The sequence below is a fragment of the Clarias gariepinus genome, chromosome 26, assembly GCF_024256425.1.
Source record: "Clarias gariepinus isolate MV-2021 ecotype Netherlands chromosome 26, CGAR_prim_01v2, whole genome shotgun sequence".
NCBI lineage: Eukaryota > Metazoa > Chordata > Actinopteri > Siluriformes > Clariidae > Clarias > Clarias gariepinus.
This window is the reverse complement of record NC_071125.1, coordinates 1,624,699-1,649,632: the sequence shown is the minus strand read 5'-3', so window position 1 is coordinate 1,649,632 and position 24,934 is coordinate 1,624,699. Positions and strand designations below refer to the sequence as shown.

The 24,934-nt window shown below is 39.5% G+C and overlaps 1 protein-coding gene across 1 annotated transcript; it reads left to right on the top strand.

The window, feature by feature from the left end:
• On the top strand, nucleotides 1–24,934 carry ntrk1 (neurotrophic tyrosine kinase, receptor, type 1). Its single transcript, XM_053487557.1, has 17 exons — nucleotides 1–332; nucleotides 3,457–3,531; nucleotides 3,848–3,919; nucleotides 7,174–7,242; nucleotides 7,908–8,059; nucleotides 8,140–8,282; nucleotides 8,607–8,745; nucleotides 12,127–12,459; nucleotides 13,300–13,317; nucleotides 13,448–13,506; nucleotides 13,598–13,700; nucleotides 15,566–15,730; nucleotides 15,818–15,948; nucleotides 16,620–16,792; nucleotides 18,951–19,191; nucleotides 19,321–19,479; nucleotides 23,916–24,934. Exons 1-17 carry the CDS (start codon nucleotides 145–147, stop codon nucleotides 24,099–24,101), a joined length of 2,406 nt encoding a protein of 801 aa, XP_053343532.1. The 5' UTR covers nucleotides 1–144; the 3' UTR covers nucleotides 24,102–24,934.

Genomic DNA, 24,934 nt, shown 5'->3' with positions numbered 1-24,934 from the left:
GGAGAGGAGGCAGCAGCCCACTGTTCCCCTGGGCCCTTGCCTCACTGCTGCTCCAGTGGCTTGATAACCACCACGCAGGACAAGAGATCCAGTTTATCCACATCTTCAGTCAACAGATAGAACCGAGAGCAGGTCGCGCTCACCATGGCTGACAGGGCCATGTGCCAGGTGGCCTTGGCACTGTTCCTGATGCTCGCGCTGGCAGCAGGAGCGTGGGTCGGCTGTCCCAGGGCCTGTCGGTGTTCCTTCGCCATGCTCCAGTGCTTGGAAAAGGACCGCATCAACAGCATCCCGGTGCTCGCACAGGAGGAGAGCGAGAACGTCACGGAAATGTGAGTCAGGTTTAAGAGATGGGTTTTGATGATTCTGAGGCCAGGTCTAGGGTTCTTGATGATTTGCTATGTTTGTGGTGCACATGGTTCACATTTGAGAAAGTCTTGCATGTGGAAATGTAAGGAACAATGTACAATTAGGTTGATCTTATCATAGAGATTCTGATCTGCTCATCAATCCAAGGGCCTTCACAGTCAGTTGCATGGAGTCAAAGAGATTTCACGAAGCTCTAAGGAAAGTTTAGACTTTAGAAAACCAAATGGGACTAAACTTAACTCTAACCTTAACTTGATGATAAAGCAACTTGGTGATAAATGCATTTTTTGTAGAACTGTCTTGGCATTCACAAGTGTTTCTTGCATAACTTGAACGTGTAGTGCATCTTCTGGTCTGTAGTGTCGTTGCACCGAAGTTTGGGTAAACATCTCCGAGATGTCGCTTCCTTAATAGGAACTCCAAATCAGGAAAAAAATGCTTTATTGAAATACTTTTAAAGGAATGCAAATTCTGTGCACTTCCTGTCCAGGTCATGCTGTTTGTGTTAGGGTTCTCCAAGTGACACTTGGACCTGATGATCTCAAATACCAAACTATCACTGTAAACACCGCTAAGAGAACTTACCTTCAGATCTTCAGACTGAACGCAATAATCTAGCTTGTCAAGAAGGGATAAATTAATCTTTGCAACATTTTATGGTATCTATTTTCAAAAATTGGATGTACACTTAATCATCCATGTTTTTCGACAATAAAGTGTTTCTTCAAGCTGTTCCAATCCCCGACGATGTGTTTATATGGAACACTTGTACTCATGAAACAAAAGCCATTTGCTATATTAGTAAGATGCAGGGACATAACTTTTGCTGGGAGGAGAAGCATTACCTCACTACCATCAACAAGGGGCCATTACCTCCGAAGCAGCAGCCGAAATTCATCATGCATCATGTTATAAATTCAATTCTGCGAATTGCCGACAAATGCCGAGAACAATAGATGAAATATTACCCACTTGGCTCAATCGAATAAGCGAGGGTGGTTCAAGATCCTCGTCCCACCTCCCCTATAATTACGTTACGAGCCCTATGGCTCAATCAGACACAAATAAATAAGTGCTCCTGCTTCGGGTTGTGTTGTGTTTGTGTAATAGTTGTGGACTGAGAAATAAATAAAGAAAGAAAGAAAGAAAGAAGTAAGGGCGTTTAGAATTGTTTTTATGGCGGTGTTTATGAGTTTAGCAGTAATTATAGTGATTGTACAGCCACCAGATTATCTAATATAGTCAGGTTTGAATGTTGATTTTGACTTTTATTAATGTTTTTGTCCTGGATTTATTCTTCATTTATAAACGTGTATCTTTGCTAAACATTTTTATAAACAAAAAAAACAAGTTGCAGTTTCTACAGCGTCTAGAAGTACCACATCAAAGACGAAGATTCCGTTAATCGAGAATACAATAGGTAACCCGAGCGTGCACCGGGGCATCACTCAATACCCTGACTGTTTTCCTGCCATTTGCCCTGCTCTGGACTAGATTTACTTTTCTTTTTAATTAGTTTTGTGGTTGTACACACTCTAGTCTGGTTTAGAGTGTACTCTAAAACGTATTGACCGACACACAATCCTCTAATCTTTATATAACAGGAAAAGCAAACAAAAAAAGCTGATCTAATACGTGGACTAAAACAGGTTCATTTAAAAAGAATACTATCATTATTATCAATATATTAATATTTGTAAAAATGTTGTGCTGTGACAAAGTTACAGTCCTATAAACACCCTAAAGTAACTAAATCAGGTTATTGTACATCACACAGCGATTTACCAAGTAGTTTTGTTGATTAAAGAGCTTCATGCTGTACTTCTTGTCTATTTAAGGTTAGTTCCAGTACTCTCTTATGTTACAGCAGCTATAAACACTCATCCTTTCACCAGTCTCAAATTCAAATTCAAATTTTATTTGTCACATACACAAACATACACAGTACGAAATGTATTGAAATGTATTATACGACTGCCATTGACCCTAGAAGAGAGTTAAATTTTACAAATAAGAAATAAATATGAATAAAAGAAATACGATAGAAATTAAATTACAAAATTAAATTAAACTAGGAAAAATAGAACTAAAAAATAAAAATAGAAATGTGCTATGAAAAAATAGAACTAAAAATAAAAATAGAAATAGGATGTACAAAATAGAAATATACTGTGCAAATTGAAATATACTTTACGGTGTGTGCAAATATGCATGGAACAAAGTGTCTTAGTGCAGAGGTTATTAAAGTGACTTTGTGCACTGGTCCAGGATGTAAACGTAAAACTGTAAAATGTAGTGTAGTTGTGAAGGTAGGTGTGCAAAGTTATTAAAGTGTCTTTGTGCAATGGTCCAGGATGTAACGTACGACATGTAGTGTATATATGAAGGAAGGTGAGCGTGTAATTGTCCATAGTGTTCATGGATGTAAGAAGATTGATGGATTTGACCAATTATGAAAATATTGTGTAGTTCTGCATAGTGGTGTGGTTGTGGTTGAGAGACCTTATCGCCTGCGGGAAGAAGCTCCTCCTCAGTCTCTCTGTGTTGGCCTTCAAGGAGCGGAATCGCTTCCCAGACCGCAACCGAGTAAACAGTCCGTTATTGGGGTGGCTGAGGTCCTTCACGATCTTCCTGGCCTTGGTCAAGCACCGCTTGTTGTAGATCGAGTGCAGGTCAGGGAGCTCGATGCAAGTCTCTATACACTCTCTCGCTTAAAGTTAACAAGACCAAAAAAAATCCACATTGTCATGTTACTGAGAAACCATAACATGTAAGCTAAAGTTGTGGTTCAGTGTTTATCTGTTTACAGTTGTGTTTAACATTGTAGAACAGTCATGGAAGAAAGACACAATCAAAAGTTTACCTCTGACTGTTTGACACTGGAGACTCCTTCCATACATACTGTACTTCCTTATGTACCAAACTATTGCCATTTTCATAACATGTTTTCAAACGCATTTCAAATGTGAATGAGCTGTTACTTTAGAAAAGACCTCCAATCAGAATCCAGAATCACAAATAAAAATATTAATTAATTAAATAATTAGCTTTTCATATTGTCTTTTCATCCCATGTCAAAACACACAGCTACATCGAGAACCAAAAGAACCTGGAGCACATCACAGACGAGGACTTCATCAATTACAGAGAGCTGAAGAACCTGTAAGTATTTAAGAAGAGAAAGTGTTCATCGTGAATATATAATATTTAATAGATGATAAAATATATGTATATATTTAAGGTTTTAATATGGAAACAGTGACAGACAAGATCTTAAAATGTGGCTACGAATGTTTCCTGGTTGTTTGGTTTATTGGGTCATAAAACAATTAGCCTGACTTATGAGATTAGAACATAATCAGACATGATTTATGTCTTTGGCTAAAGATATGATCAGTTGACTGGCTCTTCGGACCACCCTTCATTTTGTGTATATGTGTGTGTGTGTGTGTGTGTGTGTGTGTGGTTTCCCTTCCAGCACAGTTACAAACTGCAGCTTGCTCTCGATCTCCAATCGAGCCTTCCAATACAACATCAAGCTGCAATACCTGTAAGTGTGTTTTAGTTTTCTTTTCTTGTTTTTTTCCCCCTCTTTTCTCCGCAGTCTCCTGTTGTGTCCTTGTTTGTAAGTGTCAGTCACCGCTAGTCGCTGCTTTTTGACAGAACTGCTGATTGTCGTCAGCCGCCTTCGGATCAGGTGACAAAACCACAAAAGCCTTATCAGAACTGCTCAGTGCTTTACCAACAGCACGGAGCACGGTGTAGGAGATCGGACTCGAAAAGCCAAATGAAGAATAATGACAGAACGAGAGGGACTAGGGGAATGCTTAATAAAAGTCACACCAACAAGGATTAAAGGTCCCATATTTTACTTTATCTTTAACAAGTTCTCTGAGCATCAAAGTGTGTGTGTCTTTTTTTTAGACCCCAAACTCACACTTCAGTGTTTACATAAACGAGCACCGGGAGAGCCACGCCGCTTCAGAGAACAGCAGAGCTGAGGGGAGGGGCTGGGGGGAGGGGCTCTTCTTATATGAGGTCACATTAGGTGAAACATCTAAAAAAAACCCAGAAAAAGCACGAATAGCACTGATTTTTTTCTCCTGTGGTTTTTTTGTTTGTTTGTTAACATGCGCACCAGATACCCATCTGGATTTCTAAACATGACAACAAGTGAATAATGTGTGCCCTTTAAACTAAGTTGTGCAGACCAAGAATTTGCTGCTCTAACCTTTAAAACCTGGGATTAACTCTGATTTTCAACATTATCTGGTCAAACTAAAGTAAAACAGCACTAACACTAGAAAGAACTGCGGGATGAGTTGGTTGATAAAATAATCAAGGACAGTCGGTTGCCTTCCTTCCTTTTATACCAAACTCTAACATTTTATATTCATCCTTTTTATCTGTTTATTTTTAAATTAAATGATGTGGAACGTCTTTCCCCGTACCTGACCGATACAAAGTACTGACACTGGAGACTCCTTCCACAGACCACCATCTCTTTATAGGAAAGAAAATTGACCTATTAAAGATTATACCGGTTTTGAAATCTATTTACACTTTATCATATCATATCTCAACGTGTTTTGATCAATCAGAATCTACTCAAAGATTGTTAATAAGACAACACAGTAAAGTCGCTAAAGAATCCTAATTTACAGTTCAGGGGGGTCCAGGTCGTGTTGTCGACCCACATGTTACGAAAGGCAGCTCGGTGTCATGGGTGACCCTTATCACCTCCATCTTGTAGTCTTTCCCTCGCTGCCTGTGCGACATGCTTAGTGTTGTTGATCGGGGCGATAGCGGTCAAGGAGGAGGCGCTGGTGTGGGATTTGGGGAGCTGGTGGCGAGGGTGGAGATGAAGAGGAGGGGGACGAAACCCGATCCGACATCCAGCAGTCACCTTTTACTCGCTCACTTTGGCGTCTTATTGACAGCTGATGCATAATAAATACACTCCACTAAGGGTCCATTATGACTCAATCAATATTTCACAGAGCGATGTGTAGTGGGAGCAGATGTGTCTCTAAGATCAGAGGCGAGGCAGAGGGAAAGAGAAACGCGGACTGCTCAAGGCTAAAGAGCCGTAAAATACTGTACGATATACTGTACAGTTGACTAACGGAACCGGATTACACTATGTGTGTTGTTTTATTCGTCTGATCTCCCGGAATCTTCAACGTGTTAATAATCACGTCTCAAACCATCGGCAAGCATTGCTGTCTTCCAGTACTAGGTGGCAGCTGCTATCCCCACCACCACCGCCCCCCTCATGCCCCCTCCATGGCAATGCAGAGGAATCGAGCTGGTAATAGATAGGCCCTGATGGCTCACCCATCTGACATGAACTTTTGAGGAGAGGGAAAACAAATATTTGAACCCCTGCTGGCCCCCATTAGTCCTGCCACAGAGAATCTGTATCCCATAAGTGTCCTGCATCCCGAGAGCCATCACTTGCTGTCACTTTAGCGTTTGTTTTCTTTTGACAAGCCTCTGGCATCCTCAGAGCCGACAGGCCATGAAGCAAATGAAAATGAAAAAGGTACAGTATAATTTGCACCGGGCACAAATATAAGGCTGCTTTCACACTTGATTTGTTGTCAATCACCAGCACACTGGAAGTTGTTGCCTTTAATGGTTATGGTTGGAAAATGTTCAAAACTTTTATGAAGCACGTTGAGAAAGTTATGGAGAGGGAGTGAGAAAAATAAACATGCAGCAGACGGCAAAGGAGTCTTGCTAATGAGTGACTCTTGAACTTACTGTATATAACAAGATATAAACCTAGTTTCCTAATTTGGCCATAGCCACTTTCTACTTACTATCCAGCTTCCTTTAGGAGTCACAAAACTAACCATGTCCTAACTAACCATATCTGCTCGTGCTGTGCCACACTTGGAGAAAAGTGCTATCCACCCACTTACACATGCATGAAGAGGGGCATGGTTAGCTCTGTGGTTAAGACATACTGTAGGACTACAGTTCGGAAGATCTCAGGTTCAAACCCCACCACTATTGAGCAAAGCCATTGACCCTGATGTATATTGAAAATAAAATCTAACTCTTTCTGGATAAGGGTGTCTCCCAAATGCTGTATATGATCTTCAGATTCCCCAATATGGATAGCGATTGAGAATAAAGAAGTATACCCCTCCAGAAATCTCAACCAGTTTACACCTTTTTAGCATCTCTTATAAACTCACAATCTCTGGACATGAGGGTAAAAGCTGTTCCATTGTGCCATTCCGGAAATAAAAACGACAAAGCTACAGTGAATCCAAACAACCTTCGTATTCCAGACTTTAGTTCATTTGTATTACTGAGAATGTTAAAGCTAGCTAGAAACGTTACTGGCTAGAACTGGGAAGACTGTAACTATGGTTTCATATCATTACAATATCAGAAGTGATGAAGTAGTAAACACACAAAGGTAACATGATCCGTGTTTGGATGTTTTTATCATCTTCTTGGTTTCAGCCAAGTCCCGGTGATTATTCAGGAAGCATGACTACACTACTGAGAAACGACTAAAATCAATTACTCACCTCTATATTTAATTAGAACTGGGCCAAAACTGATGCCATACCCTGAATTATTATTATTACATCTGATGAGTCATAATAACCGTAACACCACTTGATTGAACTATTTGAGGGGCGGAGCTAAAACTACAGATTGCAATAAATTTGTCAAGTCAATCCGTGATCTGAGACAGAGCTTGAGAACGTAACGCAATCACAGTTTTTTAGATAATGTTTAATGCTATAATGACACAAATGTTTTCTCTGGTGTCTCGCACAGGAACCTGGCCGCGAACTCGCTCATGCACATCGGCTGGAAGGTCTTCCACTCGCTTCCTCTGCTGAACCTGTGAGTGCAATATTAAACTTTCCTTTAGTGGTTATTTGGGAAAACTTTAGAAGCTGGTTGAAAGGAGAAAGTTTCTATACGATGCTATAGAAGACCATTTTTATTTACTGGCACTGTGGCTTAGTGGTTAGCTCTGTCGCCTTGCACCTCCAGGGTCCGGGTTTGTTTCCCGCTGGAGTCTGTGTGCATGGAGTTTGCATGTTCCTGTTGTGCCAGGTGGGTTTTCTCCGGGTACTTTGTTTTCCTCCCACAGTCCAAAAACATACCCCCGTTGAGGGTGTACTCCGCCTAGGGTTAGGCCTCAATACATGATAAAGCGACCCTAAATACATGATAAAGCGTTATAGACGATAAGTGAGTTTGGGTTTGGAAACCTAAGGGTCTTGCTTTACCTAAGCAAATAGCTTATGGCAAAATAGACACAAAAAAGAACATATGTTCTTTTCAGTGACCCGGACCCTGGAGGTGCAAGGCGACAGTGCTAACCACTACGCCACCGTGCCCACCCAGCCCCCCCCAAAGGAACCCTTTCTCCAAATGTATATTTCAATACAAGCTGTGAACATGAAATCCTTTTTATGACCAGTTCCAAAAAATATAACGAGCACCACATATTTAAAGTGTATCTAATCAACCCAAGCATAAATCAAGCTTCATGTCCTCAGGGTTCTGAGGGAGAACCCTCTAATTTGCTCGTGTGGCCTGTACTGGCTGCAGCAGTGGCAGAAGATGAAGCGAGCCGACATCGACAGCCAGCAGAGCTGCTTGTACGACGGCAGCAACGTTCCGCTCGAAAGCTTCGTGATGGAGAACTGCAGTGAGTGCGAATGTCGGGAGGAAAACTCAGATTTATGTCTCGATTCATGACATCTTCAACACCAGTCCCCTGTCTTTCAGGTGTCCCCGAGGTGTCCATCAACGCTCCGGTACTCACCATTAAGGAGGGCGGGAATCTGACGTTTGAGTGCCAGGTCACCGGCATTCCACTGCCAAGTATTAGATGGAAGACGGAGCACGTTAATTCCAGTTTTGTTCTGCAGGTACACGGCGTTTCGGAAATTGTGTAATGAATAAAAAATGACAATGGTGGATAAAAGGTTCTCAGTTGTGCTTTAGCAGCTATGAAGAGTTACCAGCCTCTCCATAAAAAAAATAATTTTGACTTCACACAACATTTTGATACGATATGTCAATGCTACTACATTAAACTGATTGTGTAACTGTATATAATTAGATTGAATTATTTTAGATTTTTGTTCAACTTATATATTTTGATTTTCATTTTGAATATGTTGGTACATTAATTCATTTTTTCAGTGTAATTTCTTTCCCTTGAAGAAAAATCACGTGTCTTTGTTCCCTAGCGTGGGGTCTGGGGCTCCACTTTGGAGCTGGTGCTTCACCTGTTAAACGTGTCATATTTGGACAACCTTCACAATCTCACCTGTGAGGCGGAGAACGACGCCGGCCCGGGGGAGGCGCTGGTGCAGCTCAACATCGAGTGTAAGTCCATTAATGTATTCAATAAAATTTTTTGTCTTTCAAGGAATGTCAAGTCTTCCTTCACATCTCCATATATTCTAAAATATATTTAAATATTAGTATGTTTATCTCGACGGACCAACAAGTCAGCTGATTCGTTCGCTCTTACAGATGTTACGCAATTGCCCTTTCTTTATGTAGAATTGTAATGGCGATGGCCTAGTGGTCAAAAATGTGAACTGCAACATGTGCTCATAAACAGAGGCCCAGTTGGGCTGGATTCCCGCTGCCCCAAGCGCAAGACAGGGTTGCCAGGTTTACGTATATTCCCCAACATGTAAGAAATGTAAGGTAGACAGTGTCTGGTTGTAAGATAATATTTCAAATGTTAGAGAGGGAAACGAGTGTGATTTTTAATGGTGATGTGTTTATTAGAAATCCGTGCGCACCACGGTGACACTTTTTCAAGTTTTTTATGTGGACTGTATTTTGTCCTCTGGATGACTGTGTTTTTAAAAAAAAAAAGTTTTCTTACTTAAGTAAAGCGAAATAACATCTAGAAATCCTTTTGTCTTTATTAAACACTGAAACTGATGATCATGAGTCTGTGCTGAAGACAAGCGCGTGAACCCGGAAGGAGGATTTAATCGCGACTTGTGAATATTTAGACACAAACAGGATGAATGACGCACGTCCTTATCGCCGCAGTGAACAGAGTTAAGCGTTAATAACAACTTAATAATGTTTACAGTGAAAGGGATCGTTATCCCCTCCTGTTTGGAAAAAAAGGACAAACAAAAGTGCTTGACTTCAGACAAATGTATGAGCGTCATGGGAGTGATAATGACAGTCAGGGAAATGGGATGATGACTGTCGTCAGATCTTATTTCTTCTCTGCTAATGGACTTCTTTCACCCAAAATCACCCCCCCCCCCCACCCTACACCCCCCCCCCCCTCCACTTATAGCCCGGAAACATAATTGTGAGGATTGATTGGCAGACGCTAAGCACGTTAGCTGCTAATCCATCAGCAGTGCGCTGCGTCTCATTAACAGCCTCGGCTTAATTATTCCCTAAAACCCAAGTCTGATTCGATTTGTACTGTTCTGTATAAATATACAACTCCTTTCCATAGAACCGTGCGAATCAGTTCCACCTCTCTCATCTTAACCAGAGACGCTATTATCCAATTCCTTTTGCCTACCTTCGCCTTAGTTCACGAGGTCCGTTTACTTACCAGGGGGATTGAGGACTCAGGAGTCGTGTGGCAGAGATGCATGTGTACTTTTGCTGGTGAAGCACCATTTGGAAGGCAGGGTCACAGGTTAAGAGCAGAGAAATGGCTGTAGACGAGCAAGCGGGCCGCGTGCATCAGCATGTTCCTCGCTGTTACAAGGAACATTTCCGGCAACTAACATCCATTCGGCGTCCAGGTACGTCTTGCGGTTAGTTTCCCTAAAAACAGGCTGCGATTTATTATTCATGAGGGGTCAACAGGTTTGGAGTGAAGATGGAGTTTATTGATTGACGGGGAAAATATGACACTGCTTCTGAGAAAGCGTCGGGATGCGAACGTTCCTGAGTTGGCCTCGTTATATTTGTTTATTACGGAATTAAGTGGAGATTTGGTTATCACTGCGTCAGTGACAGTACTCTTTAAAAAATGAGTTTAGGGCTCTCACACTCCGAGTGGTGCAGTGGTAAAGCGCTCGCTCTATCATCCAGAGATCGCGGGTTTGATCGCTGGGTAATGCTGTTACTGTACCTCTCACAGCCGGAGGTCTAGAGAGAGCTGATTGGCCGAGCTCTCTCAGAGGGGAGGGATGAGATTTACTTTGTGCTCCCACCTTAATCACGGCTCTACAGCCAATCAGGGGCTTCACACGGTTCGGAGAAAACATGTGGCCCTCCCGGCTGAATGGTAGTAGAAGCCTTAATGTGGGAGCCCCCTAGTGACTGGGAGGAATTGGTCACGACTAAATTCGGGAGAAAATCTGGAAAAAAATCCAATAAAAAAAAAAAAAATAATAATAAAGAGTTTAAACACAAACTCTCTGTACTGTGTTTTTTTTTTTAAAACAAAACCAAAAATAAAATCAGGTAATATTTAAATTTAAAATTATTTTTAAATATTTTAGTGAGAATCTGGATTCATTATTAAGGTATTCGAGCACTTTCTTCCCAATTAGAATCCAGAACCCCCCAAAAAAAGGTGCTGTGAGAGGCATCAGTCCATTAATGCAACTTCATATAATGTCATTAATTAATAATTCTAATTTTTAAAAATCATATTTTACAAACATGCAGGGTTTCAAACTCCAGTGCCTTGCAAAAAAATACACTTAGAATACACAATAAAACTTAAAGATGTTAGTTTTACATTTTATAAATGTTTTATGTCATTTATTTAAAAATAACAAGAACAATTTATTAATTTGATCATTATATAACGTAATTCAAACTGGTTTATTGACCTATATATATATATATATATATATATAGTACACTTTATTATTATAATTAAAAATTAAAAAATTAAGTTAAAACTTTACTTAATTAATCTTTTTAGAAGTGTTCATAAGTACTTAATGAAAGTTGTAATTATGCTTCAAGTTTTTAGTTAGTAAACTATGAACTGTTTTAAAGAAACTATTCATGTTTAGTATCGATTAGTAGGTAAACAGTGAGCTTAATTTTGTGTTTGAATTTTTTTATTTTATACTATTACAGAAGATGCATTTAAAAGCTCTTACAAACACGAGAGGCGTTCAAGTCATACCAGGACTTTTGATTGTGAAGAATAACAAAAACACCGTTAAAACTCCCTTTATTTCTCTATATAATCCCCTGACACACTAACCCCAGCGTTTCACTTGTGCTTGGACACCATCAAGGCAGAAAGTTTCTCAGTTTTCTCAGACTGTCTGCTTTATATCTAAAACGCTGGCCTCCCTGAAAATGTCTTGGAGTGAGGTGAGGACTGTACGGGGGATGCGGCAATAACTCTCAGCTGAGGATGTGTGAGTGGTGTTGGTGAATGATTGTGTGTTCTGTTCTCACACATAGATATGTCTCATTTGTCACAAATTGGTGACAAATTATCTGCCAATTTCCAAAGATCAGGTGTTCCACTCGCTGAAAGTTCACGGGAACGACTGCAGTGAACTCCGAGCCACCTCGTCCAGGACGCATTAAAAAGTCTCATTACCGTACTCTGCTCGTAGTCTTTTGTCAACGTCAATCACTTAACGCCTGCATTCGCCAAAATTTCATCCCAAGTCCTGACTTGAACGGCCCTCGTATTGTTCGTTAATTACTTACTCATTAGTCATTAGTTAAATTATCACTTGCTTTTGTTGCTGAATGCTGAAGTAAATCTTTGCGTCTCTGCCTCTCGTCCAGTCCCGGCGAGGATCCTGTGCCTGAAGGAGCCGGAGCAGCAGCATCACTGGTGTTTCCCCTTCCGCGTGGACGGCAACCCGGCGCCGAGGATCAGCTGGCTGTACAACAACACCCCGCTGATGCAGAACATGTTCATCTACACGCAGCTCATCCCAGACTCGGACGACGGCTCCGTCCAACACGGCTGCCTCTTCCTCAACAAACCCACTCACCTCAACAACGGCTACTACACGCTCATCGTGGAAAACACGCTGGGCCGAGACGAGGCGACGGCCTGCGGAAAGTTCATGGATAACCCGTTTGACCCCTTCGACCCCGAAGGCATAATCCCTGGTGAGAATATGAGTTTCAACAAGTTTCAAGAATTATGGACAGGCAATACTTTCTGAAAGAAATTCATGATTGTTTTTTTTTTTTGGTGGTTTATACATTATGTACAGAAATATATAAAATCAAATATATAAACCCTATATAAAACTATTCTCTTTAGAGCACGCCAAGCAAATATTGACAATTTGGTAAATTTGTGCCTTATACCTTGGCTACATACCCAGTTTGTGATGTCATTAAATAAGCCCAATTGTATGCAAAATGACATGCAAATAGCTTAATATATGATGATGATATACTGTAGCTAATCATTCACTTTTAGCCACCACACCTGTGTCACAAGACTATTAAAAGGAATTGAATAAAACATTCCTAAAGTTAGCAGTAAAAAAATGAATTGACATTACTGTAATAAAAACATGGTTGTTGTTATGGCAACGTTGTGTTTTGCCCAATTCGGAAGCTATTATGTGTAAAAGTAAGATTATTTAGAATATTTTTCTTAACATTATAAAAAACATAAACAATTTATTATACAAAGCATTTTTTTAAAACGTTTTGATTACAACTATTTGTTTTGTTTTTTTAAACTAGCAATATTTACGTTTCAGAGCGCTGCATTATTAAAACATTTTGCCTTTTGATGTGCTGCATTTGCGAGTGTTTCCTTAAAGGATAAAGCAATTTTTTTTTTCTTAATGAACTGAAATTACAGTAATCAAAGCAACCTTATCCTTCGGAAAGAATGTGACATTTTAACCCTGTCAGATAGCATAATTATACAAAACGCAAAAATCATAATCATTTCTGTCTTTTTTTCTTTTTCTCCCCTTCACATGCCAGTGCTAACCAGCGACCTCAGTAAGTCCTTTAAAATCCAACGTCCTAATTCTACTTCATTAAATGTGAATCCTTTGTGTTCGATTATAAAGTGTGCAGACCATAAGACCTGTGTCCGCGCTCTTATTAACGCTTCATCGTATTTCAACAGCGCCGACTAACAAGTCGAATGAGGACGTGACGGAGAAGCTGGAAAGCCGCCTGCTCGGGGTAAGAACGTGTAAGAACAGGTCCCGGCAGATGTTTAACTCCTTATCTTCAGGGTAGCACTCATGGCTGCGGTGTGTTTTGGTCTCTGCAGGTGTCTGTCGCTGTGGGTCTCGCTGTATTCGCTTGCACCTTCCTGCTCATCATGGTGTTGGTGATCAATAAGTGTGGGCAACACTCCAAGTTTGGCATCCATCGTAAGTCTGGAGTGACATTTAGAGCTGTTGTGCTTTGAGGAGTGAGAGTGGTGGTGAATAAACGTAGGTGTGTACAGTATACCATCTCTGTGTTGTGCTGTCATAGGAAAATAATCAACAACGGTGTGATTGGAGGATGCAGACTTGGGCGGTACTAACTTAAAGTTGATGATTTTCCCATAATAGCACATCTTCTTGTGATTTGTACCACAACAGCAAATTACCAACGAATACAGTTTGGTGTTTTTAATCATTTATAGTTACAACACTGTAAAAAAAAGCTATAAACTTCAAATCACAAAAACGTGTAAACTCATCAGATGATGTAAAAGTTGCAGCTTTACCAGTTACAAAGTGCCGAAACCGGAGACTCCTTCCATTAACGTTAAATTAACCCCTCCTTGAAGAAAACTACAACATATTTATATATAAAGGATCAAACACGTCTATGTTTTAAACAGTATAATATATTAGAACGAGTGCATGCACCCGTGAATCAACAATCCAGAATGTGATACAAGATGACATCATGTAGAAATCAATCAGAAACACAGAATCGCAGTAAAAGCACACGGCTGAAACACCTCGTCCTTTGCTGTTCTGTAACCCGAGCTCTTTGGCTGGACACCGTGTTGCTTTTTAAGTAATGCACTGGCAGCAGCAGTGGCGGCGGCGGCGGTGGCGACGATATACGATTTTCACTCGAGCTGTAAGTTTGCTCACGGCCGGTCTAACAGCCTGGAGAAGTGCTGCCAAGTCTTAATTACAGTTTGCCAAAGTAGGAGAGGCAGTGAACACAAGCCATTAAAGAAGAGTGATGGAGCTGAGGGTTTTGAGTCACCAAAGTGGCTGAGTGAACTGGGCTGAACCTCGGATCTCAGATCTCCAGCCTGGAGGCTCCATCATGTTCCTCCAGCTGTGTCGATCCAGGGTTCTCTAGACGCTCGAGAAGGAAAAACTACTTTTTTTAAAAATCTATTTTTCTCCAGCTAAAACGATTCATTTTAAAACATGAAGATACAGAATTTTCCCATAAAGAATTAAGGCGACGTTTTTTATTAAGGCTGTTTGTACAGTATATCTACACCTACGTACATGTATTTATAACATATTATAATGCATGTATAAGGCATTTTACACACATCAAGTTCTTTACAAGACATTTTTTGGATTGAGCATAAATCATTTAATCACTGCAAAACATAATTAAGTGTTGGAAACAATCAAAAACAATTATTTAGGGCAGTTTTTATGTACAAACATACTTTTTTACAGTTTTAACTTTTTAAAAAATGTTTTAATGAAGTCTAATTTAATATTTAATCGCCCCAATAGTGAGTGTTAGTACATAACCAAATGTGAACAATATACAAAATTCCACAAATGTGTATTTTAAAATAGTTTTTTTTTTCAGATGAAACTTCACTTTGTGTCTTTTCCACCGAACTATTCTCTGCCATTTGTTTCTAATCAAATCTGTATAATCAGTATTTTCTATTTTCTCCGGCTGAAACTTGCACATGCGTGAATCTGACGTGAACACTGAAATTTATTCTTTCCCAAATATTTCTCTTATTATGAGAGATTGATAAGTTGATGTAAAAAGGTATAAAGTAAAAATTTTTGATTTTTTATTATAACAAATTTATGATATTGCATAATCATGTTAACTGTGGTACATGTTCAATATACTGGATAATATAAAATATTAGCAATTTATTAGTTAAATTAAAAATACAACCTCTTGCTAATATTTCCTATGTGTGGAAGTCTCAAGAAAACAAGAATTGCTAAATATGTTAAAAAAAATAAAAAATTGCTAATATAGTGCATTTGTTTTGCTGTTCGCTTGTTTGCGGTATCAGGGTCGCCTGTTCTCGGGAAGGAGGATGACTTGGCAGTCTCGCTTCGCTTTATGAACTTTGGTGCGAGTCTTCCTTCCTCGGATGAAGGCATGCTGGACTCCGGGCTCTCCAGCTTTGTAGAGAACCCACAGTACTTCTGCGGCATCATCAAAGACAAGGACATGTGTATGTTGGTTGTTTCTTTAGAACATTTTTTCCACTTTTCTGCTGTTTCTAAGAATCGTGTAATAAATGATGAACAAATCGTTGCAGGTGTGCAGCACATTAAGAGGCAGGACATCATGCTGAAGTGGGAGTTAGGAGAAGGAGCTTTCGGGAAGGTTTATTTAGCCGAGTGTGCTAACCTCTGTCCGGACACTGACAAGATGCTGGTGGCCATAAAGGTACAGTGTCTCAGAATGGAGAAATGTAAAAAATAAACAAAAATTTATCAAATTTCTTCCCAAGGGTGTACAAACTTTTGCATGACACACATGTAATGATTCATATGTGAAATAAAAGCTTGACATAAACTTGAGATAAACTCATGCTCGTTGTTTTACAAACATACTTTAAAACATGGCAGGGGCTGTAGAGTTATGTGCAAAAGTTTGTAACCCCCCTCCTTTACTTTTCTCTGAATTCATACTGTATATACAGTAGAAGAAGAGAGTGTGTCATGCTTTTACATGAATTATCCTATGACGATGAAATAACATAACAGCCTTACAACACCTGACTTTATAACACTTCTCGTTATAAGCGTGCTCAAAAGTTTGCATCCCTTTTCACATGGTCAATTAGGTGTTTTATCAGATTATTACACAACAGATTCCAGATCAGAGGTTTCTCTGAGCATTTGAGTTCCTAGTGAACCTGATCACACTAATATCTAACTACTATAAAGATTCCACTGTTTATTAATATCTTGAATATTTACTTTTGTACAATTAAAACAATTCTTTTAAAGTTTTTCAGCTCATTCATTTAGGAAGGGTGTGCAAACTTTTACTCTTAATGTATATATACAGTTGAAAGTAAAATATATACATATTTGACTGTTTTTCTCATCTAGACGCTGAAGGACGCGAACGAGTCGACTCGACAGGACTTCCAGCGCGAGGCTGAGCTCCTGACCGTGCTCCAGCATGAACACATCGTCCGCTTCTATGGCGTGTGCACCGATGGAGAACCTCTAGCCATGGTCTTTGAGTACATGCGACATGGCGACCTCAACCGCTTCCTCAGGTCAGTATAGGTTTTGTATCAAAGCGCGATATTAAGTGGCTACAGAAAGACCTGTCAACGTCAGAACCTGCTTCTTCACCTTCAAAAGATCTAAGGATCTAAACGTACTGTAGCTGGAGTACATCCCCATAATCCTCATGGAATGATGCGGTTTCTACTAATGCATTGGTCTTTTTAGGGTCATATGGCTTAAGAATTAAAGCTGGTCCTATTACTTTTCCCATGACAGACAGCACACAATATTCTTTGGCCAATTTCACAGACCTTCTGCGTAAAAAAAAAAAAAAATCCTGAATAGCTGCCAACTGTATAGAATATAAAACCATTAGTGACTATTCTAATAGATCTGAAATATGGTAAGTGCTTAGTTAAAGGAGACAAAGCCTCCATCAAAAGGATTTTTTAGGACGGTCTATTAAACTATATTCGTACTTGTCACAATCACAAAGGAACTGCGGTAATGGTGCAATTTTGTCAAATTGCAAATCCAAGCTTACAAAAAAAGTTACCATTAATCTTAGACTTAATCTTTAACTTTATCTGCATGTACAAGATGGTTCATCTGTCCAAATTTCATCAATCACTCGAAAAGTTTCCTAAAAAAGTTGAACTCATCCAGATTCACAGAGTTCCCAGCTCCCTAACCAGATCATCACCAAGCACGACGCACCAAGCATCATGACGACGCATAGAGAAGCAACTGTCCACTCCATCCAAGCTGCATTCATCTCTCAAACATGATGAAAAGTGTGAGCCTGTTGGATGCTGGTGGGAAAGGAAGAGACCATATGTCCAGCACAGAGGAGTCTCAGTGACATGTCCAGTGCGTAAAGATCTAGCCTGCCAGGTGGTCCAGAGGCCAGATTGGGAGTGGGGGGACACATGCTGTTGAGGAGGTGGAAATCTCATTTCGAGTAGACAGTCCATGGATGGAGTCTCCAGCCTATGCACCAGCTGCTGCTCTCCTGCCACCTGCCTTATAAACGAATAGTAATGGCATTGGGGGACCAAGGAAAGGCCAGCAAGAGACAGCAGGGATAAACGATAATAGTGAATGGAGATGGTGCAGAAGGGAGGAGCTTTGCTCAGTCTGCTCAGCAACTCTGTAACACTAATGAGTTTGGGAAAGCTAGAATGGGGTTTGGTAGGAGGTCCTTCATTATGATGAAGTTTATCAGATGAAACGTCTGTCAGAAGTTGGGCATGGTTGTGAGATGTAGACTTACTTTGCCATTATGCTTTGCATGCTGTTTAAATCCCTATGATTCAAAATCCTAATCCAAGAAAACTCACTTTTAAATGAAGGTAACTTTCCATGCATTTTTTTTTATAGCTTGAAGCCATGTTAATTCCCGCAGGAGCTCATTATAGCTACTCATTTAACTGATGCTCGTACCTAAAGCCACCGAAGCTTGCACAAAACTGCCGTCCAAGCTATCCTGTGGTACTTTGGCAATTTCCTTGAGCAAATCTTTAGAAGTTATTGGTGTATAAATGGTGCAATACCAACCTAAACAGCAGGAGCAGAATAGCACAACGTGGCATGGTATCTACAGCTGACTCAACAACCTTGCATTGAATCTCAATTAAGAAAAAAAATAATAAGTTAGCATGGAGTAATCAAGCCTACCAAAAGGAGTGCCTTGCCTGCCGGTCTTCTCAAAGAGAAAATACTTTAGAAGTTTTTGGTGGAAAGTTTTCAAAAGTCTGCGATGGATTGGCACCTCGACCAGGGTGTACTCTGCCTCGGACCCTGAGTCCTCTGGGATAGACTCCACTCCATAGTTTATACTCAAAAGAACAGAGCTTGTGAGACGTAAATTCAAATGGAGGTTTTATTAGTTCATCAAATGGACATTAAGTATGAGTGTGTGTACAATAAATGTGTGTACAATGGTATGCATCAAGTAAATAACAGGGGGAATGTTAACGGTTCTGCTTAAGCAATTTGGAAGTACTGGGTTTTAAACTCACGGCTTTATCTCATACACTTAACCACTGATCAAACATTTCATGTTGTTTTAAAAATGTCTGATTGCATCAAGTGCAACTTTTGGAGTTATGAACATTAGATATCATGAATTTATCCTTTCAACAACCTCTAATGCATCTAATCTGCACTTTTCTTGACTCGCTGATCTTTATCTTCCTCATGCAGGGCTCATGGTCCAGATGCTCGGATCCTGGATGAGGTAAAGATGCCCCCGATGGGTCAGCTGACTCTGCTGCAGATGCTCCAGATAGCAGCCCAGATCGCTTCTGGCATGGTGTACCTGGCCTCACTCCACTTTGTGCACAGAGACCTGGCGACCAGAAACTGCCTGGTTGGTGAAGGTCTTGTGGTAAAGATTGGTGACTTTGGCATGTCCAGAGACATCTACAGCACTGATTACTACAGGGTTGGTTTGATTTCAAGTTCTCATTCATCTCTCCTGTTTGTTGACTGAATGAAAGTCTTGTCCCTACTTTAGAGTTCTTTGAAGGTTCCTTACATGTGGTGTTTATATGTTATCCATGATTTCTCTCAGGTTGGTGGAAGAACCATGCTGCCTATTCGTTGGATGCCTCCTGAAAGCATCATGTACAGAAAGTTCACCACAGAGAGTGACATCTGGAGTTTCGGGGTGGTGCTGTGGGAGATCTTTACCTACGGAAAACAACCATGGTATCAGCTGTCCAACAGCGAGGTACTGCACATGTTTAGAAGGGTGTAAAACTCTGGGTCCACTATCTGCTGCTGTTTTCATTTCATGAATATGGTTTTGTTATGTTAGAATTTTAAAATCAGGTTTCTTTGTAATTTCCTGTTAGAAGCATTTTATCCTTTCAGGGAAAAAAACAGTAACAGGAAACGGTAAGAGAAAACGGTTTTGCAATATTTTTTAGTTTTAGAGTATAAGTCTGTTTCAAACAACTTTAAGATTTGTAACAATATTACATAAAGTATTTGAGAAATTGCAAATTGGTGCAAAACAGCTTCGTTAGTCCAGTTAGAGTTGAGATTTTTCTCAATATATTTTAATATTGATTTATTATAATCTATTCAATCATTTTGATTGGAGATGTCACTTAAAATGACCTGTATAGCGGAGACAGGAATCACCAGGCATCTCCTGGTACGATATTATCACGATATCTAGGTTCTGATTCGATTAAAATTGATGGTTCTCTAAGTATTGCGATTTTATAAATATATCGATTTGATATTACAGGGACGTTTTCCCCCTTAAATACCAACAAAGTCTCAAATCCCAACTTAAGTGCACGGGTTGATTGCCTGTGAGCATGTGGGCGCATGCACCTTGTAATGTGGGGACGAAGGGCTTCTAATGTGATTTTTAGACTTATTTGTGCAGATGATTTTTGAGACTGGTGTGTAATAGGTGGATTTGTGACTAATTCGCTTGAGGTTGGAAAAATCTGTGGCTTTTAATGCATGCGATTTTTGATAATGGAGCGCCATAAAAATGTGTTTCTGTTGTACCCCTCGGGAAGTTTCTACTCTCTGTAAAGACTCATTTAAATCTGAAGGTGATCAGCTGATCACTGGTCACGCCCAATCAAACCAGACGATTCTGGTCAAACTCATAACTGAAATGATTTCCCACATCTCGACTGCATAATGCCAATATTTTCCTCCCCAGACAATAAAAAAAATACTTAAGCTTAAACTGTTATACATTTACGCATTTGGCAGATGCTTTTATCCAGAGCGACTTACATCTCATTACACATCTGAGCAGTTGAGGGTTAAGGGCCTTGCTCAAGGGCCCAACAGTGGCAACTTGGTGGTTGTGGGGTTTGAACCTGGGATCTTCCGAACCGTAAGCCAATGCCTTAACCACTGAGCTACCCCTGGCCCCTGGTTATAAACTTACATATTTGCCTATTTTTATGAAAGGTGCCAATATTTTATCTGTGCATCATTACAGTTTCTAACACTAATCACCAGCTGTTGGAACAAAAACAGCTTGAATTCTTGTCAAACGGATCCAAAATCTGACTGTAATCACACCTCGTTAGCTTTTCTTGCCCCGTAACTGCCAGTTAGAGAAAAAAAAAATAAACGAAAATAAAACATAGTCATGAAAATAACAGTTAAATAACACACACTAGGTCTATTATTAAGCAAGATTTCTATGATGGGAATGTACAGGTGTGTAAACACACTGCGCTTGAGAGAATTGAGAGATGGAAATGATGCATATTAGTCTGGAATGCTTTTGCACAGGACTTTGTGGTCTTTTTTTTGACCTCTTGGACGTGGTCAGTCTGCGCTCCTAAGCGCCCCTAACAGGATTTATCGGTATCATGACCAGTCCAGACCTCTCAGATGAAAGACTGAGAAGTGGACTCTATACGTGTGACCACGACTGCGCCATTACGGGAGAGAAGCCTCTCTTCTTTCAGGCTCAGGGTAGATCGCTTTTCCAGTTTGCTCGATTTTTATCCGATTAGGTCCGATCTTCACCCTGCGCCGACGTCGTCTAACCTCGTTAACCTAATCCTCGCCGACTCATAATGGACAGGGATAATTATAGGGATTGTAATTGGAAGTGTCGTGGATGGAATGCCCGTGACTTTCCGCTCGAGAATTTCAGAAGGGTCAATGCGAATCTTTGTTTATTCATCCGAGTGATTGATAGGCCATTTCGGCTTGATATAGTGGACTGCTGATGCAGGACTATCATACCATTCAATTAGTCCGAGAGAAGGCCTACAGGGTGGGTGGGGACGGACGCTCGCTCTGAAGTCACCCGCTCGGGAAGGGTTAACCTGTGACAAAGCTTATTCTCACGCACCATGACAGTGATCGATGCAGGAAAGATGCCTGAGGAACTCTCGCTTAATTGAAGTGACACACAGACCTGTGCTTGTCTCAACTCGAAGTTAAAGCTGAAACCTTAGTTGCAGATATTATTATTTTTTTGCACTTTTCTTACAAATGACATTGTGAAAATGTATCTAATTGTTCCTGTTATTCAGTTACAATAAGTCAAATATAAGATTTTAAGCTTGAAGTTGTCTAGTCACGTTGCCAGATATATTTTATATGCTAACTTTAAGTATTTACTGGGTTTTTCAGAAAGAATCTAAATTATCACCTGATAAAATGAAAATGCTGCAAAAAGCGAGATACCTAAACAAGTATAAATTTTTTTCTTGTTCTTTTGCTTCTTTCAAGAAAGACCTGTCAAACAAGCGGACAGGTCTAGAAAAGGGCTTTATAATTTTATGTTGTTTTGTAATTTTGTAGACAGTTTTGACTATGATTTATAATACTTTCACTAAAATATCACTTTTTTGCAGTGAAACAGAAATTCAAATTAGTAAAAAAAAAAATATAGAATCAATAATCTAATATTTGTTTAAGTGTAATCTTTGAATAGGAAATACTTTTTAAAGTTGACTATGTTTAAAACATTTATACTTGCTAAGCTCTCATTTTTATCTTATATACTTACTTATATAATTTTGTACTTATATAATTCATTTTATGTATAAACTGCAAAAAAATACATCTTAGCAAATAAAAATATCTTAAATATAGTCTGTATTTTGTAGAATTTTATATTAAAAGGTTACAATTAGCCAAAAATGTCAGTATTTAAACTATTGTATTAAAAATAGTCGAAAATTTAAACGAGCTTTAAACTTACTTTCTTATTCCATCAGCAGATTACTTTTATTTCTATACTGCAAAAAGTATTAGTATATTAGTATCTTAACAATTTATTCTTCAATCTTGAGCCTATCTATAATATCGTGAGATTACAACAAAAACAAATATACGATTATTAAGCTTATTTCTATTTAAATGTTACTAAAATGTCAAGTTTTACCGGCAGCTGAATTTGCTAGTATTGGAATGTTTTTTTTATTTAAATGAAGCCAAATAATATCTATAAGCCTAATAGAATATCACACATTTGCCTAGAAATTGTGATCTTATGTTTGTTTTGTTCTAAACTTATTTTAAGAAACTATAAATAAGTTTGGCTAGTTTCAAAAATATTACTTAATAATATTGTAAAAATAAATGCTTAAAATTGTCCAATGCATTATATTAAAACTATTTTAAGCTTAAAAATGGAGAATGTATTAAAATATGTTTTAAAATCTTATTTTTGCTTGTTGTAATCTTATTCCATTCAGAATCATTTTATTTTCACATTTATTTTGGAACAGAACATTTTATTACTGCTTTCATTTGAGTGTTCAGAGTCGGCTCTGTGGAAACTTTAGAAAACTTTTTTTTTTTTTACCTCGAGCCCCCTGTGAGAACATTGGAATCTTGGCACTTTTAAGAGTTTTTACTCTCAAAGATACAAAATTACCAACATAATCTGTAATCCTGTCCCAAAAGTAGAAGGAGTTACTCTAAAGTTCATAAATTAATCAAATGAAAAAAAAAAAAATTAAGGCCATCATCCTGGCTTAATGCCTGGACACAATCCTAAACACAGCCAAGGGTGCCAAAACATTAACACACAGAGGAGTTTAAGTACAAACATTACCACAAGGAATAATGTCAGGAATTGTCTGTGGCTGCAGGTTTCTAGACAGGATGTTGTAAGAAAGCTTTTGGATTAGACTAGGATTATGGGAACTAGATGTAAGAATAAAACACTAGGTTGCAGTAAGAACACTGAATTGTGATTTTAAATGGATGAGCTTCCAAAAAATGTGAAATTTTGACAAATATTAGCCAATCGCAGAAAGTTTTTACTGAAACTACAAGAAGCGTTCGAGTCAGACTGGGATGAAATTTTGGTGAATGAAGACATAAAACCGATTGACATTTCCAGAAGACTTTAAGCATAGTACGCTGATGAAACTCTTAAAACATATGAACAACGTACTGTACCCAGCACTAGTGAAACACTGGGATAGGTACATTAATGAAGCAGGGGATCATATAAAGTAATAAAGGGGGTTTTTATTCGCTATTATTTTGCATCAAAGTCCCGGTTTGATTTGAACAACCTTGTAGAAAAACAACTCCAGCCAGAGATGGTAATCAGGACATTGCTAATACATAATATATTCCATTATTTCATATATAATTTGTGTATTAGTCATTTTTGCTGAAACCCTAACACTTGATTTGACTCGTGTGCAGGCCATCGAGTGCATCACGCAAGGACGGGAGCTGGAGCGGCCGCGGACGTGTCCTAAAGAGGTCCACCAACTCATGCAGGGTTGCTGGCAGAGGGAACCACAACAACGTCTCGTCATCAAAGAAGTCTACAACCGGCTCGTGGCCCTGGTCAAGAACCCTCCGGTCTACCTGGACATCCTGGAGTAACGGAGACCTGAGACGGGACGGCTGGAGGTTCGGGACAAAGAGACAAATTTGCGGAGGAAAAGATAGAGGAAGATCCGAGATTCTGTGTCCGGTCAAACTGAGCGTCCATTAGGACTTCTGGGAAGGACCAGAACATTTCCTAACTCCACAGTAACTCCTTCGCATCCTCAAAAATCAGGAAATTAAGCCTTTTGTTTAAGCTAGCGCGAGAATGTTCAAATTTGTTTTTAAAGTTGAGGGCAGGAACATAATCACCCCTTTATGTAACCTTTGTGTCTTTTCTTCTCCTATAAGTACGCAGTGTGGTGCAGAGTCGTGTGCGTCAGAAAGTCGACTCCTGCCTCGTCTCGCAGTTGTGAATAATCGTTGTATTATAGAGAAACATGTTATGAGTGCACTACAATCGCATGAAACTGACTTTCCTTATTCTTATACAGCACCTTTATACCAAATCCCCTGTATGCACTGCTCACCCCAGGCCCCGAGACTGCGGCTACACACTGACACACACACTGATACACACACTGATACACACACTGGTACACACACTGGTATACACACTGAGACGCGCTGCTCACCACAGGCTCTGGGACTGCGGCTATTGATACACACTGACTAATACACACACCGGTACACACTGACTAATACACAGTGATACACACACCGCTTCACACAGATACAAACACGGATACACACACAGGAACAGTAGCTGTGTCGATGGTGTAAAAAGTTGTAATGTCTGTGCTACAGGTTTGTATGTTCATTTTTCTTTTCATTTATTTTAATCTACTTTAGCGGTTAATCAGCTGCATTAAAACATTCTGTATATACAA

What these genes read in the sequence shown, in the direction of transcription:
- ntrk1 (XM_053487557.1), top strand. Translation starts at nt 145, where the DNA reads ATGGCTGACAGGGCCATGTGCCAGGTGGCCTTGGCACTGTTCCTGATG. An exon ending in CTCCAAGTTTGGCATCCATC is followed by an intron (nt 13,701 to 15,565) that starts GTAAGTCTGGAG and finishes TTGCGGTATCAG; the next exon opens with GGTCGCCTGTTCTCGGGAAG. An exon ending in ATCAGCTGTCCAACAGCGAG is followed by an intron (nt 19,480 to 23,915) that starts GTACTGCACATG and finishes ACTCGTGTGCAG; the next exon opens with GCCATCGAGTGCATCACGCA.